At 39.0% G+C, this 18,605-nt stretch overlaps 1 protein-coding gene across 1 annotated transcript in view; it reads left to right on the top strand.

The window, feature by feature from the left end:
* Positions 1–18,605, top strand: part of FAM234B (family with sequence similarity 234 member B) — a 31,615-nt gene that overhangs the window by 12,417 nt on the left and 593 nt on the right. The window contains exons 4-12 of the mRNA XM_072653893.1: positions 535–723; positions 2,025–2,155; positions 7,528–7,675; positions 7,996–8,137; positions 9,074–9,217; positions 9,387–9,468; positions 15,066–15,221; positions 15,618–15,735; positions 17,196–17,413. Of these exons, the coding sequence (XP_072509994.1) occupies positions 535–723; positions 2,025–2,155; positions 7,528–7,675; positions 7,996–8,137; positions 9,074–9,217; positions 9,387–9,468; positions 15,066–15,221; positions 15,618–15,735; positions 17,196–17,413 (1,328 nt within the window). The remainder of the gene's footprint in view (positions 1–534; positions 724–2,024; positions 2,156–7,527; positions 7,676–7,995; positions 8,138–9,073; positions 9,218–9,386; positions 9,469–15,065; positions 15,222–15,617; positions 15,736–17,195; positions 17,414–18,605) is intronic.

Here is an 18,605-nt window from a genome sequence, read left to right as displayed (position 1 = left end):
CATAAGGAGAGATTCTGTACTGTTGGAATCATGGTGATGATCACTTACACCCATGAGTAAAATCATGTGTTTAAGGCCCATCAGAATCCAACTCCCTTTACTTTTATCCATGGCCATGGAGCTGTTGCACTCACACCCTTGGCTGCTGCCTTATAAATAGGCATCATTCATTGATCACAAGAGGGATGAGTGAGGGCACTTAGATGGATAAATGCCAATTCATTACTACCCCTAGAGAAACAATTCAGAGCACTCACTAAGGATCAGTGGCATTGTTTGTTTCCATGAAAAGGAGCAGCATATTTTGTTATTCATAGATAGATTAAAAAGTATCATTCTCTTCATTTGACAGGAAAAACTGAGTCTTCAACTGTTGTTCAAATCTAGTTATTTAACTTTTCGTACATTTTTGTTTTGACCCCCAAATAGACTATAAACTCCCTGAGGGGAGAGAATGGTTTTCTTACAGTTTTTGGTGCATATGAAATACTAGCAAGTAATTCTTTTCTCCTCCTTTTTCTTACATGCCTGCAGGTATCCCTAAGCCCCGGGCCACTCTTCTGGCTCTTTCAGGGGTAAATGGTAGCACTCTTTGGACCAGTTCTCTCTCAGAGGAGGCACAAAGTTTGCAATGTTCTGGTCTAACTCCAGCAGACTCAGCAGAAGCCATCTGTCTTGTGACTGGGATATCTAAGCTGCTCAGTGCACTCAACGCAACTTCAGGTAAAGATGAAATGTCATGGAGAAATAATTATGAGTTATGAAAATGGGTTAGATCATCCTAATAGGAAGTGGGGACTTCCTTGCCCTCCTCTATGATGGAAAGTTTAATTTCCTAGTTTGAAAGACATATTTTACAGGGCATAGGGGAAGAAACTAGAGAGTATTGAGCAAAACAAATTCAGGTTTAGATGTTTTGTTTAGTTTGGACAAAAAAATGTGTTGTTCTTCAAACAAAAAGTGCCCTGAGACTTTGGTTTCACCAACATTCTCTCTATCTATTATTTTTCCCCCAAAGACATTCAAGTTTTGTAATGTCAGAATTAGCACATAGGAGTTGATGTTTAAACACATAATTTAGCTGCTTTAAAATTCATTAAGAAGTCAAGGCTTATTAAGCAATACTAATTTGGTTATTTAGCCAGGAAACCTTAATTGCATTGAAAATAATTAAATAATGGTATACGCTACTAGACTTACTTATGTGCTACTTGTAAAATACACATTTGAGGCACAATTTGTCACTGGGTTTTGCCTCCCAGGTAAAGTTTTGGAGTAAAAATAATAAATCCCTATTATGTGTGATTAATTAAGTGACATATCTAGATTTTTAGCAAATGTATAATTTGTACATTCAGGTAAATATTATTTCCTTTATAAAGTAGTCACCTCAGGGTGTTTATATGTTTATAATTGTTAGAATTCCACTTTTGGAATTGCCTTCTGAGCCTGCATTTTTTTGAATTCCCTCAGATTTTTTCTTCTTTGAGTGTATAGTTGACTTATGGAAACAACTTAAAGTTATTAGAAACTAAATCTAATGAGTAAAATGGGTGTCAATCCAGGAAATAAATGCAAGTTTTGGTTAAAAAGAGGTGGTAACATTGATACTTATATGACTCATGAGCTATCTTTCAAGGCAATCTTCCATACTTATTCTGATATTTGTTTAAATGGCCTTCTAGTAGAGATAGAGACTAGGTTTTCTGAATAATTCTCTCTAATTTTTGGCTGTATGACAAGCCATACAACAAACCACCTTCAACGTCTCCCTCCCCTCCAACAAAAAAATTCATTCTTTCCCAGGCTGTTTTCAGTGACTTCTTTTGAATCATATATGAATTTAATACATTATCTTGTTTAACTAAACAAGTTCCCCACCTCCACATGCTGTGAAGTAAGGAGGAGACATGGGAAAAGGAGGTGACTTTATTTCTCCAGCTCAGTTTTTTTTTTCTCTAGGGGGTGTGGGGTGGTGCAAATACAAAGTCACATCTGTAACTAGTCTGCTTGTTCTCCCATAGGCAAAGCCATTTGGACTCTAAACCCAAGCCACTTGTCCAGTGGGACTTTGACCACCCCAGCGGTGGTGCTGCCAGATTTGGATGATGATGGAGTTAGAGATCTCCTTGTTCTGACCACTGGGCTTTTACCGGTATGGCCTCAGTTAGATGACCCTCATTTTTGAAAGAATATGAGAGTAGAAGTACCTCAATTGAGGGTTAGTCATTTCCCACTTTTCCCACTATAATGAGAACATAATAAAGAGGAATTTTTTTTCTAACCTGTAAAGTAGTCTACCGATATGAGGTATTGTGATGAATTCTATTGTAGCCTTTCCTATTCTACCCTTCCCCTCAAACTGCTGGTGCCCTCCCTTCCCAGACTACTTTTTATTGATTTTGTACCTATTCAATACCTACTTATAGGGATAATTTTTTCCCCTTGGTAGAATGTAAGCTAAGTGTCTGCTTTACTTTTGTCTATTTTCCTGACATTGATTTATTGATTAATTGAAGCTTTCAGCTAAGAAATTGGACCTGTGGTTCTATTTTTTAAAAAAACCAAAACAACTAATTTATTCTGATTGCTGTTGTTTTATCTCTGACTACTCCACTCTGGTTTAATGCATATTTTTCTCATGTTATGTTTTAAAGTACTTTATTTATTTATTTATTACAGTTTACAAAAGATCAGAATTTACCAACCTTGGTGGTAAAAGTCAGAACAGATTTAGCGCAATCAGGAATAGCATGTATTTCTTCTCTAGTATCCCAAGCCATACTCTACCTCCTGCAAGGTAGAACAAAAATTGATTCCTTTTCAGTGGTCCACTAAGGTTTGGAGACTTTTCTTCTTACTTCCCATGAACTTAGGCAGTTATTTGCAGTGACCTAAGACTTAGACCAATAATACCAGAATCAGCCTCAGTATTAATTTTGTCTAAGAATCTGTTCAGTTGGGTGAAAGTTTCCTGATCATTATTAGTAATTCTATTCTAGAGACCCTAGGGGTTAAGGGATAGTTTTCAACATTGTAGAGAGGAAGTTTCTTTAATAAGATTATGGTTGCATGGAAAAGAAAACAGTGCATTAGTACCCAGGACAGGTTTCTTCCCACTCTATCTGGCTTCTTTCTGGTGCAGGGCTTCTTTCAAGATGGTGAACAGAACTAGGATCTAGGCCTTTAAAGGCTTTGGTTTCTTTCCTACTCCAGATCCAGCAGAAGCTCTTTCTATGCTGTACCCAGGATATTGCCTTGTTTGTTTCACCCTAATTATAGTTTTACATGGAATACATTCAGGGTTGATGTAAAGGGAGTAATTTTCCTTGGGAAGTGATAAAGATAATATGGTAAAATTAAAGAGAGTAGAGAAATGGATTTCAACCTTTTGTTAACTTCTTTTGACCCTTCCACTAACAAATACTGTGTCTGTGGAAGTATCCCATTCAAATCAGGATATGTGGACAACAAAGAGATGACTTGGATTTATATAGTAAAAGCTCACTATGATACAATTTAGCACCCAAATTTATGGTAGTCTCTCATCTCTGGAGGTTAGTTCTTGGGGTCTACATCTCACTCCTGATGGAGGTGGGCCTGGTTAGCTCAGAGAAGATAGCCTGCCTTAGAATCAAAGTCATTTAAACTATCATCCCACTAAATACAGGGATGCCCTTTGTTAAACCCTTGATAGGTGATCATCTAGAATCTGCTTAAATAGTTCAAGAGATAGAGAATACTCTACTTTGCAAGGTAGCCCATTTCATTTTTGTATTGCTAGAATTCAGTGAAATATATTTTTATCAATTAATTGTTTACCGTGTGCAATGAGAAATTTGATGCAATAGAGATCACTTTTCCTTGGTAAGGTGGGGTCAGAGAATCACCCAAGTTAGAACTGGAAGGAAGAAAGGTATAGGAACAGATATAGGAGAGGAAGAAAGGTGAGTCCATTCTGAGAATAGGGAGTAAAGGCATTAGAGACAGAAGTCTAGATGAATATAGGAGATAGAGTTGTTCAATTTGGCTGAAACGTCAAGTATGTGGGAATTGATGGGATATTGCTGGAAATAGTGGTTGGAAACAGATGATGAAGAACCTTGCAGTTTCAAATTATATCTTATTTGTTATGTACACTTGGAGCTGCTAGGTGGCACAGTAGGTAGTGCCAGGCCTGGAGTCAAGAAAATTCATCTTCCTGAGTTCAAATCTGGCCTCAGACTCGTACTAGCTGTGTAACCTTGGCCAAGTCACTTAATCCTGTTTGCCTTAGTTTCCTCATCTGTAAGATGAGCTAGAGAAGGAAATGGCAAACCACTCCAGTATCTTTGTCAAGAAAACCCCAAATGGATTCATGAAGAGTCACATGCCTGAGATGACTGACAACAATAACATTAAGGGATATTCTGAACAATTTTAAGTGGAGTAATATGATTAGATCACTGCATTTGTAAGATTACTAGGATAGAAGTACCAAAAACCTGGAAGGAAAATAGACTAAAGTCAGCAACACATGTTAGTGGGATCTTATGATTGTCTTAAGTGAAAAGAATGAAGGCAAACACTAGAGTAGTTGCTGTGGAAATGAGAAGATGGAGAAAGACTCAAGAGATATTGCCAAGATAGAATTGGCATGACATGACAATCACTTAGATATGGGGATTGAGGGCCAAAGTTTTGAACTTTGGTGACTAGTAGAATGGTAGTGCCAGAAGTAGAGCCTGAGAAATTAGTGGGGAGAGCAGGTTTGAGGGTAAGAATTTAGAGATAGAGAAACAAAGAGGAAGAGTAGATTTGGCAGCAAGTGGTTAGAGTTCAGTTTTAGACATATTAGATTAGAAGTGCCAGTAGGACGCAGGGTGATGAGACACAAAATGTAATGGATTTGCGGTCAGTAGTGTTGGGTCTCAAGCCAGAACCTGCTCCCTCAAATCACAAGATTACAGATTACAAGAGCTGGAAAGGCACGCAAAAGTCATCTAAACTAAGGCCTAGAGTGAAGCAATGTGCCTCAGATCACACCAGTAAGAGGTCTTACTGTCTGTGTGACCTATGAAAAGTCACTTACCTTCGAGGCCTCATTTTACTTATGTTTAAAATGAAGGCATTAGACTTGACAGCCTTTAGAGGTCCCACCAGCACTATCTTTGGTTTTGTAATTCAGGTGGAAATATCCAACTGGCAACTGAAAATAAGGAATGAAAGTTCAGGGAGAAATTGGAAGGGAATATAGATTTGGGAGTCATCTGTATAGAGGTGATCATGGAAGCCTTAGAAGGTAGATTAAATCAGGTAGAGAGAGAATCTGGCTCCAGCTTCTCTTATTTTGCATTACTCTTCCTCAAGCATTCTTCATTCCAGCCAAACTGTTTTCTGTCCATGCCATTCATTCTGCTACCTTGGTGCTTTTTACACAGGCTCTCACTGGCTCTCATACCCCATGTCCTCTCCTCTCTTCTCTGCCTCTTGGAATCTTTCACTTCCTTCCAGGCATGGTTGCCACCTTCTATTTGAGACCATTCCTGATGCCCTCAGTCATTAGTGCATCATTCCTGAAATTGTTCTGTATTGTACGTACCTTGGACATACCTTGAAGTACATAAGCTTAAAAGTTTCTTCTGGGCAGACAATATTTTGCTTTGGTCTTTGTATCCCTGTAGTTAGCAGGCACTTAATAAATACTAAGTAAATGAAATTGAGAAGAAAATAGGCTAGGAACTGAACCTTGCGGTGTGGGGGGAATACCTGTGTTTAAGACTTGGAAGGAGGATGAGGTACTAATAAAAAATAGAGAAGGAGTCACAGAGGACAGAAGGAAAGCCATGAAAGTCAAGTATATTTAGCAAAAATATGACTCCCTGTAACTTTTACCCTTCTGTTAAAGTTCTACCTTCTGTGTTAAATCTAACCCTACTTCCATATGGCAACCTTCAAATATTTGAAGACAGTGATAATGTCCCTCTAGGGCTTCTCTTTTAGTTCAGCTGAATTGAATAATCTTTCTGTAAGCCTTCTCCTCCTTTTTAAAGTAGTTTCCAGACCCTTCACAGTATTGATTGTTCTCTCTGGAAATTCTTCAGTTTGTCAATATCCATCATGAAGTGTAGTACCTAAATGTGTTCTGACTCATGCAGAATTAAATGGGACTATTAGGGACTGCCTTGATGTGAGCATTGTGTAGTACTGCTGTCAATGCAGTCTAAGATGATATTACATTATACTCAGCTCATATTGAGAGCACAGTTAATTAAAATCTCCCATTTTTAAAAAATGTGAACTACTGTTATATCTCCTCCATCCTTTATCTCTGCCCTATTATTTTTTTAAACTTAGTTGCAATACTTTAAGTTTATGTGATAATTGTCCTTTTGTTAGTTTTGTCCTAGCTTTTCAGCCTTTGCAGAATTTTGGAATCTTTATTGTGATATTCAGTATTTTAGCTGTCTCTTCTACTTTTGTGTTATGTGTTTTTAATAAGCAGGCTTCCTATGTCTTCATGAATGAATGAAAAAGAATTTATTGAGCACTTGCTGTTCCAAGAACTGTACTAAGTAGTTAATAAATTGTTGAAAAAAAGAAAAAAATTCTGGGGTCTTCCCTCACTGATCATTTCAAATTTATCTTGTATATAATTTGTTTGTACACAGTTATTTGCATGTTGTATCTATCCCCCCTTAGACAGTGAGTTCATCAAGAGCAGGAATTCTTTTTACTTTTCTTTGTATCCCTAGCACTTAATACAGTGCCCAGCACATAGTAGGAGCTTAATAAGTGCTTGGTAATTTAACTTGAACAGGTGATTCCTTATGCCTAGAATGTACTCTTTTCTCAATTCTTAGCATAGTTAATTTCTTATAGTTAACTTACACAACACTAGATTGACTACTTGACTTATATCATGCCATTAAGAGAGACTCCCCTTCTGATAGCTAGGTTGCCATGTATTAATTAACCAGCATTCTTTGGATAAAGTTGTTTGAACAGCTCTTAATCTACCTAACTGTACTATGACCCTGGCTAAATTTCTCCATCTTGTCTATGTTATAGAGATCATGTCAGACACCATGCTGAAATCAAGACATGACATTCCATTGATCGTAATACTATCAAAACAACTACCATAGTAATGATCAGGCCAGATTTCTTGGTGGCATCATGTATTGTTGAGGAAGACTTCTCTTGCCTTCCTCTGATCTGTGTCCACACCCTAAACTGGGCTGGTTACTGAGGATGGAAAGATGGTCCAATCTCTACCTGGGCATTTACCCTTGTGCATTTTTAGCTCCATTAAACTGAGGTCACCTTCATACTAGTAGAGGATGAGCAACATAACTTTGGTTACACACATTCTGATTCTGGGATATGTTCTTACTCTTTTAGTTAATGAGAAGATTTCAGTTGAGGGGGATAGACCAGATGATCTTTGACACTCTTTCCAGTATGATATTTGATAGGAAATGTCAGCTCCTCCATTAACTTACCATTTTCTTCACTGCTGCCCACCTTTTCTTCTCATCTTTACAGGAAGATCTCTGTTTCCTGCTAGTTTCAGGCAAGACAGGGATTCCTATGGGTCGGCCTGTGAAGTACAGCGTCGTGAGAGAGGGCAATTTGATTGGTCCTGAGGTTCACATCACCACCCATGGGGTGATCTATATCCTGTTTGGCTTTGGTAAGGAGGGTGCCCATGGGTGTGATTAGGTCTCTCTTGTGGCACACAATGAAAGTAAGGGAGACTTTGGCAGGGTCCCCTACAGTATCTCTTCCTGGCAGAGGCTTAGGATTCTGCCCTGTCCATTTGCTTGTATTGGTCCTTTTCTTCCCCTTCACACCTCCTAAGAGGCCAGTCATCTTCCTTCAATTGTTTTAGTCACTTCCCCATTTTTTTCCTGAGTCAGACCCATCTGGTCAGACTGTGTTGGAACTTCTCATTCAACTTAGACCCTATGATTGGCTTGTTAGTTCAGTGTTGGTTTCTTCTTATAATGCTAGGCAACATTCAGGCCATCGCCCTGAAGGATATCTTTGTCCAGGCCCAAAACCGGGACAGCTCACCGCCTTCGTTGCAGATAGAGGAACCAGAGTGGGAGAAGAGAAGATCTGTCAACCTGTCTGAGCTTATTGACGTTTATAGGTAGGGCTGTCATCTTATAACTTTGGTGATGGTAAAGCCTTTGGGTAAATCAGCAAATGCCCATGTGCTACAGGAACCTACAGAGTTGTCTGGGGCACAGGATTAGAGAAGAAACTGTGTTCATTATACTGTGCCTCCATTTACACTTTGTGCTCTGTATTAGTTTGTCAGTAATGCTGTATTTATGTGGAAAAGCATGTCATGGTCATCTTCATGGCATATATACTTCAACTCTTGCAGGGAAAGGTGACAGTACATTTGCAGCTACCATTTATTTATTGGGTGTGGGAGATCCCAGAATCATGTAAGCTTTTTAAACTTGTTTTTAACCTGTAATAGGGCTGTGATAAAAGGGTTGCTGCATAATTTATCCATATACTTACCTCACCTTGAGCATTTTGTTCTGTTTAGCATAAATTACGATGGCGTAATAGGAATCCTATTTTCCTTTCTTGTTTATTATCGTATTGTAATTTGTGCTTTTCTTTCTGGAACTTTAAAGGGCTTTTCCAGCATTTTGTTACTGACTTCCTTTGTGTCTCTGGGAGGTACATAGGTAATAATATGATGGTCCCAGTTTTAAAGAGAAGCTAAATAATTTGGTTAAGTTCAAATCATTAGTCACTGGCAGATTTTAATGCAGGATTCAGGCATTCTGTTTTTCAGGCACATGGTTTCTTCCATCTTTCTGTAATTTTGGCCTGATTATCTTTCCTGCACCCCAGAATACTTCATTGAGAGATGTGTCCAAACAACACTCTTTTGTGTGCCTGTCCTAGTATTTGTATGAGGACCAGCTAGGAATATCCTAAAGATCAAGAAAATCAGGTTGGCAGCATCCCCACTCTTTAAATGAAAGTGAGAAGTATAAGGTGTACACAAAAAGCCAACCAGAGGGGTCACAGAACATAAATTGCTTATATTTATTTCCCTTAGTGATGGGGTTGAATTCCTCCAGATGGTAAAGGCACCAGACAGCAACTGCAGCAACCTCCTCATCACAACCAGACAGAGCCTTGTCCTTCTTCAGGGTCAAGACCTTGCACGTCATTGGAAGCTGAATCTCCAAGGCCTACACAGGTTTGTATATGTCTTTTGTAGTGTCTCTTATTTCTTAAAATTTCAGTTTCCTTCCCTATGTCTCAGAATTGCCTAGAATAAGTGCCCAGCTTGATGCCTGGGACCTGTATTTGAGAAGAAGGATGGCAGTTCTTGTCTCTCTCACTATTTACTTTGTTCGCACTCTTAGCCAACCTACTCCTGGATATTTCACAAATGACCAGACCTTGGATTTCCTGCTGGAGGCACAGTATGGAGATGGGATGAAGAAGGTAAAGTTCAAGAAATTAATTTGTCAGCAATACTTAGGAAATGCTTAATACATACCCAGCTTTGTTTACATTACAGTGTGTGGGGGAAAAAGGATAAGACTTGGTTTCTGTTCTCCAGGAGTTTAGAATTCAGCTCTTAAACAAACAAATACACAATACCATTTGAGTACAACTACCTGGGAAAGTTTTATGGAGATTTAACACTTGAGCTAAAGTTGAAGAATAAATTTGGCAGTTTATTTCAACAAACATTTATTAATCACCTGGTAAAATACTATACTAGGTGCTGAAGATATAAATAAAAATGAAACAGTCCCTTTTCCTCAAGGAGCGTGTAGTCTTCTGGGGAGATACTACATGTATACAAAGAATTATATAGTACAAATATATTTTTGTACCATATTATGTCGTACAGGAACAATTGAGGAGTGAGAAGGCATCTGAGTTCAACTTTGAATAAAGAGCAGAACTCTGAGAGGGAGAGATGAGGGAGAGATGATTCCAGTCATGGGCTGTCCATCAGTCAGTCCATGACTGTGATGTGCTGGGGACAAAAATGAAACAGTCCTTGCCCTAAAAAGGAGTTTCTAAAGTAGCTTTAGGAGGTGCCCTGTACATACACAGAGAGATACAGAATAGATAAAAGATAACTTAGGAGCTGTGGGGATCAGGAAAGGCTTTGGGTAGAAGTGAAGGTGAAGAGGGAGCGTTCTAGACAGGATGGGCCCCAAGGCAGAAGTGCAGAGATTGAGTGAGTGCGGTTCTTGAGAAGGCAGGTAATAAGTGGAAAAACAGGCTGGGTCTGGCTTGTGAAAGACTTTAAATGTGAGGTGAAGTCTATATTTGATCTTCAGGTAATAGGGAGCCATTGGAACATATTAAGTGGAAGACTGATGTGAATAGGCCTGGGCTTTAGGAAAATCATTGCAGTAGCTATGGGGAGGGTGGAGGAGAGTGGGGAGAAACTTGAAGCAGGGAGTTCAGTTTGGAGGCTGTTACAATAGTCTGAGCAAAAGGTAAGGAGACCCAGAACTAGAGCAGGGGGTGTATAAGTGGAGAGAAGGTGAAAGAGGAGAGAGATTGACAAGGATTGGCAACTTCAGGAGATGTGAGATGAGGAAGAGTGAAGAGTCAAGGGTGACACCAAAGATGGGCATCTGGGTGAATGGAAAGAGAGCACTGCCCTTGACACAGCAACAGAGGTGCAGAACAAGGACAGCTGTGTCCTGTGTGTAGAATTATTTTGCTTAAGTACACTTAGAGGTTTTATATATATATATATTTGTAGTTACATACTTACATACATATATGTATATAGTTATATAGTTTACAATTTATTTCTGGGGGTAGGAAAAAAGTTATGGGAGAGTGCAGTGATAATGATAGAGATGTTAAAGGAAGAAAAGAAACAAAAGAACATCAATGAAACATTTAAAAAATATTCATAAGAGAAGGAGATTCAGAAGGATAGGGTTGCTTTGGTGCTACCATGTTAAATTTAAAATAGACTTTATTTGTTCATAATGCAGATTCACAATTTCATGCAAAATATTTTTTTTCTTTATATATGGAGATGTTTGTGTTTGATGTTTGTAAAATTCAGAATTCAAAAAAAAGGAAAAAAAGGGGGTAGTATTTTTGGGGAAAGATTCTGAGTTCCACTGGCCAGATATCCAAGGGTACCTGGAGCTCCTCATGGATGTGTTGTACTCAGGTGACCAGGAAGGGATATCAGTAGTTTGCTCTTTTAGTCCCCAGAGATGATTAAGTTGAGAGGATGATTTCAATACTTTTTAAGGAAAACAAAAAGCCCTCAACAAACTAGCCTAACATACATGGAGGTCAAGGGTTTAGGATATTGCTCCCACCATAACAAGTTATTGGCTCTGGTGGTGGAGGGTGAGGGGAGGTGAAGGAGAAGGAGAAGTCAAGGTGACTGAAAGAATAGTGGTGCCCTCAGTGGAAATAGAGAATTTTGGGAAACAGCAAGTTTTAAGGAGGGAGAAAATGAGTTCTGCTTTGGACATGTTGAATTTGAGATTCCTGTGAGACATTTAATCAGCAGCTGGTAAAGTAGAACTGAAGTTCAGGAAGGATATTAGGGTTGGACATATAGAGCTGGGGTGTTACCTAAGGAGAGAAGATACTTGAACCTATAGGTACTGATGAGATCCACAAGAAATCGTAGATGTACAGAAAGAAGACCTAGAACAGAGCACTGTGAAATACCTACAGTAAGGAGAGCGGGAAATGAAAGATGTTACGGCAGTATTGTTTTAAGGACAGCTTTAAGCAACTGAGTCATTTTGACTATTATAAATACCCAAATTAACTGCAAAAGACATATGAAGAAAGATGTTATCTGCATCCAGAGAAAGTACTGATAAATAGGATGTGTAGAATGGTTTTACATGAATGTGTGTGTGTTTGTGTGTAATATTTGTATCTAATGGTAGCTATCTCCAGGGCAGGGGTGAGGAGAGGGAAGAAAAAAGGAGAAAGTTACATCATAGTTTTATTATATTTTAAAAGAAATAGCAAGTTGTACATGATTTCATGTGCAGTCATTTTTTCTATTCTACTGTTATGGAAATGCTTATTTTATTAAGATCAGAATCAAAAAAGAAATGAATGATCATTCATAAAAAGAGAATGAATAGTGAAATAAATAGAAAGAAAATTAATCAATCCTTCAATCAATAAGCATTTATTATTAAGAGCCTCCTATATGCCAAGGACTGTGCTGAATGGTTGAGATACAAAGAAAAAAGTGAAATAGTCCTTGGGGGAGTCCTTGGGAGTCCCAGAGGAGGTGCTGCTTGAGCTGAATCTCATAGGAAACCAAGGTTACTAGAAGGCAGATATATGGGGAGAGAGCATTCTAGGCATGGAGGATGTCTAGAGCAAAGGCATGAGGAAGGATGCTGGAAGTTTATGTTTAAGAAACAGCAAGAACCCCTATCGTCCAAAAGTGTGGAGGGGATTAATATCCAAGAAGACAGGAAAGCTTTAAAAGGGTCAGGTTGTGAAGAGCTGTAAGTGCCAAGCAGAGGAGTTTATATTTAATTATATAGGTAATAGGGAAGCACAGGGACTTATTGAGTTGGGGCATGATATGGTTGTGCCTCCACTTTGGGAAAGTCACTTTGGTGGGTATCTGGAGGATAGCTTGAGGAGAGACTTCAAAGAGGAAAGCTGAATAGGAGTTTATTGTGATAGTCCAGGTGAAAGGTGATGAACTACGGTGATGACTATTTGAGTAGAGAAGCAGGGGCATATCTGAGCGATGTTAAGGAATTTGGAAGCAATAAAATTTGGTAACTGATTGGCTAGGTGGGGTGTGTGAGAATGGAGACTAGAGGATCTCTCACTAAGGTTGTGAACTTGGGTGACTAGAAGGATGGTGGTACCCATGATAGTAATAGGAAAGTTTGGAAAAGGGGTGAGTTTTAAGAGAAGGATACTGAACTCCATTTTGAACATGTTGAATTTGTGACTTGTATTGGACATCCAGTTTGAAATGACTGCTGGGTAATTGAAGATGTGCAACTGAAATGCAGGAGAGAGTCTTGAAAATCCAAAGAAGAGACTTTCTAGGAGGAGAGATTAACAGCTTTAAATATTGCAGAGGTCAATATGTATGAGTATAGAAAAAAGGCCATTAAATCAGGCAATTAAAAGATACTGATAGTGTTTGAGTTTTACTTGAATGGTGATGTTGGAAGCCATATTTCAGAGGGTAAGAAGAGAATGAGAAGACAGGAAGTAGAGACACCAAGTGCAGGCAGTTCACTGTATTAAAGTTATGGAAAGTTTAACTTAACAGGAAAAATGTAGAGCACTACGTAGTGGGGATGATGGGATCTAGTGAGTTTTTTAAAAAGATGGAAGAGATATGGACATATTTGTTGCAGTAGATCTTCCTCTTTATTAGAGACTAAAGTAATAAGGAGGCAATAGGGGATTCCATCAATTTGTGAGGTGAGAAAGAAGGGAGAAGAGGAAACTCTTGGTTTTTAGTTTAATCTCTTCAGGATTAATGTTGACCATTTTCCTCCTCTTGAATATTTAACAGTAAGATTTTCACAAGTAGCTTTACTTTTTTCAATGCTCAACACTATGCTATATATCTCTGCCCCCCCTCCCCTGCCAGTTTTACAGGTAGATCTTATAGATAGGAATACATTTTTAGATTTGGAAGATGCCTTGGAGATCCTCTAATGTGGGCCCTTCATCTGAGAGATGAGAAACACTAAAGTCTTGAGATGTTAAGTAGCCATGGTTATAGGTAGTGAGTCATAAATCCAGAATTCAAGCCCAGGTCCTTTGACTCTAAATCCTCTGATCTCTCTGCTAATCCATTGCCATCTTACATGAATCTTCCGCTACCTAACCTGGTCCAAACTTACTGCTGATCCTCAGTCTCACATATCCAAGTACCTTTCAGATACCTGTAACTGGATGTCCAGTAGACATCTTAAAGTTAACATGTGTAAAACGGAACTCATTGTTCTCCCTCCTACCTTCCTTATTACTGTAGAGGGTAATACTGTCAACCTAGGAGTCATTCTGGATTTCTCACCATCTCTTAACCCCCCACCCCTTAACCAAGCCGTTGCCAAGGCCTACCCATTTCACCCTTTCAACATTTTTTGAATAGGCCTCCTTCATCTTTTTGATAGTGCCACCACCCAGATGCAAGCCCTCATAACCTGCACTATTGCAATAGCTTGCTGATAGGTCTGCCCATTTCTAGCCTCTCCCCACTCCAACTCCTTCTTCATTCAGACACTAAAGTGATTTTCCTAAAGTATAGGTCTGGTCATGTCTCCTTCCTATTCAGTAATCTCCATTGGCTTCTGATTACCTTCAGAAGCATCCAAAATGCTCTGTTTGGCATTCAGAGCCCTTTATAACCTAGCCCCCTCATACCTTTTTTAGTCTTTTTACACCTTACTCCCCAATATGTACTCATTAGTCTAATCACACAGGTAAGACATTCCATACCTCAGCTCTGGACATTCTCTCTGGTTGTCCCTCATGCCTGGGATGCTCTGACAACTGAACTCCCTGGCTTCCTTTAAGTCCCAACTAAAATCCTACCTTCTACAAGAGGCCTTTGCCAACCCCCTTTGATTCCAGTGCTTTCCCTCTTTTAATTATTTCCTCTTTATCCTGTATATATCTTGCTTTGTATATATTTGTTTGCATGTGGTCTCCCCTATGAGACTGCACACTCCCTATGGGCAGGGACTGTCTTTTGCCTCTTTTTGTATCCCCAGCTCTTAGCACATGGCCTGGCACAGGAGAGGCCCTTAATGTTTATGGAATAATTGATTGACCCATTGGTGGCACCACTGGAACTTTCACAGTTCAGAGCTTCTAAGAAGGAGTTTCTTTTGCATATCCTGTTATCTGCCAGGCTCACAGTAACAGGCTTCAAAAAGCTCTTGCTTTATTAATGTTCCTCTTAGTTAATTCCATCATTCCATCAGCAGTTGTTGCCATATTGTGTATTTTTCACTGTCACTCTTCTTTTTTCTGATCCCTCATACTTTTCCAAGTAAGGTCCTTACTCTGTTTTTCATGCTTTTCAGGTGATGGTGGTAGATGGTAACTCAGGTGCAGTCATTTGGAATTCCAGTCTCTCATGTCATATGAAAGAATCTGCGGCTACTTCAGTGATGACATCAGACCAAAAATCTGTTTTTCTCTTTTGGGCTGAAGATCTGTCAGTGGCACCATCCAATTCAGTGAGTAAACCTGTAAAAGAGGTTATTTTATTCCTCTTTCCTCTGTCAAAAGGCAGCTAGCTACTCTTCAGAACTGACTATTGACTTAAGAAATTGCTTGACTTTGCTTTTTATTTCTTTTTTGGTGAGAAGAGAACACTTTTCAGCTATAAAAAGCAATAGTGGAAAGTTAGTGGTTAGTCAGAAGATTTTCATATGTTAAGAAAGTGGAGCCATTTGTTTTTGGACATATGGGGTTTCTCTCATAATCTGAGATCCTTCTTATAGGAAGAAATGAACCTTTAGCCTTTAATTGCAAAAGCAATTTTGTCTTAGCCAGATTTCTTTTCTGCCTTCTGTAGTAGATGAGCATTAAATGGGGGAATTAGTATTTCTGTTTTTTTCTTTTCCTGTTAGGATCTTAACTCAGGAACTGAGTCACCTGTGCTCCACCATCTTTACCTTCTGCATCCAACCTTCCCCACAATCCTCCTGGATCTGGCTAATGATACAGGCACTGTAAATGCTTCAGCAAGTGAGTTTTCTGATGGTGGGAGTCTACGTACACAGGGAAAGCATTGTCTGGTTACATATAAAAACTATTCCATTGAACCATCATCCTCAGGACATATCCCTTTGAGTTTTGTTTTTTTCCATGAACAACACTGAACCACACACACTCATTTGCTTGATTCCTTTTGTGAGCAGCAACATAGAGAAGTGCAAAAAAATACTTGCAACGTTGACCTCTAGCGTCTGCCTTAAATCTTAAATTCTCAGTAAAGTATCTACGTTCATAGAAATCAGGACAAATAAGTTAAGAATTCTTCAGGATAAATATCATGGAATAAGTGATTCTTAGAGGATTTTTAAAAGAGGAAGGGATTTATAGAGAAAAAGATTTGTTAACAGGATATTGGGCAGTTCTAGTCTTCATCATCTCAGGATGAGTGGGAACTCAGTTTGCTAAAGTCAGGGAGCGCTAGCCCCTCTCACCTGCTGGATTGGGATTCTTTTCCCTTTTCTTCCTCATCCTGTTCTCTCTCATGGTATCAGCCCTGAGGAATCTTCATACCTGGGATGTAACCAGACTGGCCACATTCCCTTCCCTGTCCTCTCTACCTTCCTGCCATCTGGAAGCCAGACCTGCCACTTACGGCTCCAACTGTTTCCTCTGAGGTTGAAGCCAATGCTAGTGACTGTGGCTCTGTTGGAATGTCCTGGCTTTCGCTGCACTCTTCAGACCTTCTGACGTAGGCAAATGCTTCATTCCAGTAAGCAGGAGGCAGTGTGCTGTCCATAGAGGAGATGCCTATTGTTTTATGTTGTTTTTCAGTATTTTTAAGTGCACTATATTGGTAAAACTCTTTTATATAATATAAATGAACTAATTTTCAGCATGTCACCATCAAGCACATTAAAAGCACTCAAAAATAGCAATAATAAGAGTGATTGATAATTACAATCCATGTTTATATTACAGTGCTTGTTTTAAGGGTGAGGCAAATTAAGTAATAACCAGATAAGTGTTAGATTGCCAACCCAATATTACAATTCTCAGCCTTTCTAATCTATTGGTTGGTTCGTTTCTCTACTGATTCCTATTTCTAATTGTCGACACAATGATAAAATAATAATTGCATTTGTTTATACCACCTCAAGGTTTGCAACAAATTTAATATACATTGTCTTATTTGATTCTTACAACAATCCTGTGAGGCTGGTAGTGAAGGTTTTATTATTTCCATTTTACCTATGAGGAAACTGGGTTTCAGATGATGCAGGATTTAAACCAGGTCTTCTTACTGTCTATTCAGTGATCGTTTCCTACCAAAACATAGTTATCTTCCAAACTTCCATATTGTACCTTGCAAGATCCTTGGAAAACTTTCATTCTGCTCTCCACATTTCCATTTGCTGTATAAGAAGGTGCTTCTTCTAAAGGAAGGAACACATTACCTTACATTAACTGTTATTTCCTTTGTTTTTCCACAGTTGGAATTAATGATGTCTGGAAAGATGCTTTCTATGTTACCAGGAAAACAGGGCCTGGGTCTGAAAACCATCCGAGACCTCTAATTGTCAGCAAGGTGAACTTAAGGTGGGCCCTGATGGAGAGCCAGGTTGTTGTGCTGAAGGAGACCACCCCCAAAATTGGCCGGGGAGAACTTAGAAGATTCCTTTCTAGGCTAAAGTTTGTTTCTTCTCAGAAGGTAAGTGGATCCCTTGTTAAGGAAATGTTTGCTAAATATTGGGGCTTAGTATAAATAGTTTCAACTCTAAAATTGATCATCAGAACCACAAAATCATAGAATCACAGAGGCTCTTAGAAAGGACCTTGGAAGTTTTCTAGCCCAACTGATACTTGATAGGAACCTTCTCTCTACAACTTCCCCAACAAGTAATCATCTAGCCCCCGCTTGAGGGGGCTAGTGAGGAGGTACTCATTACTCATGTAGTGAGGAGGTACTCATTACCTCTTGAAGTAATCAATTTTACTTTAGGACAGCTCTTTGATAAGAGAAAAAGAATGTTGGAAGAGAACTTTATTGAGGTAGCAGCAAGAGGGCTGGACTTAGAGTCAGGAGAGCATTGGATTCAGATCCTCACTCTGATGCTTATCAACTTTGTGACCATAGGACATCACTTTACCTCTTTGAGACTCCTTTTTTTAATCTATTAAATGGAGATAATGATGCCTATTGTACTTGCCTTATAGGATTGTTGTGAGGATGAGATGAGATTTACCAATAGTGTCTAGCACAGGGGTGGGGAACCTGCGGCTTTGAGGCCACATGGGGCCCTCTAGGTCCTCAAGTGTGGCTCTTTGACTGAATCCAAACTTCACTGAACAAATTCCCTTAATAAAAGGATTTGTTGTGTAAAACTTGGACTTGGTTAAAAGGCTGCATCCAATGACTAGTGTCCTTGTGCTAGGCTCCAGCACTTTGCAAACTTTACTATGATATGGAAATTTTTGATATTATTGTCATTGAATATCTAGAATTCTAGATATTTAGAGTGAAGTTCTTTGTGGTCATCCTGTTTTCCTGGAAGATTCTGTGACCCCTGAAAAAGTTCAGTAGCAAATTAGTGGGGAAAAAAGAAAGTCTCTGTGCCCTGTAGAAGGACACCCATAGACTTAAGGGTATGAAAAAGTAAGAAAGTAGTAAATTTTGAGTACCTGGGAATAAAGGATTTCTATTTAGAGGTCTAGTGGAAAGGTGGAGTATTGGGCTTAGAGTCAGGAAGACCTATGATACTTCTTCTTGACACTTCTATGATACTAAGATACTTTTTCACACACCAGCTGTGTGATCTTGGACAAATCATTTACTTCTCTGAGTCTCAGTTTCCTTATCTGTAAAAGGGGGATGATAATAGTATCTGCCTTACAACAATGTT

Source organism: Notamacropus eugenii, chromosome 3 (assembly GCF_028372415.1).
Source record: "Notamacropus eugenii isolate mMacEug1 chromosome 3, mMacEug1.pri_v2, whole genome shotgun sequence".
Lineage (NCBI taxonomy): Eukaryota > Metazoa > Chordata > Mammalia > Diprotodontia > Macropodidae > Notamacropus > Notamacropus eugenii.
Note: the sequence above shows the minus strand (reverse complement) of the source record. Positions and strands in the feature narration are given on the sequence as shown.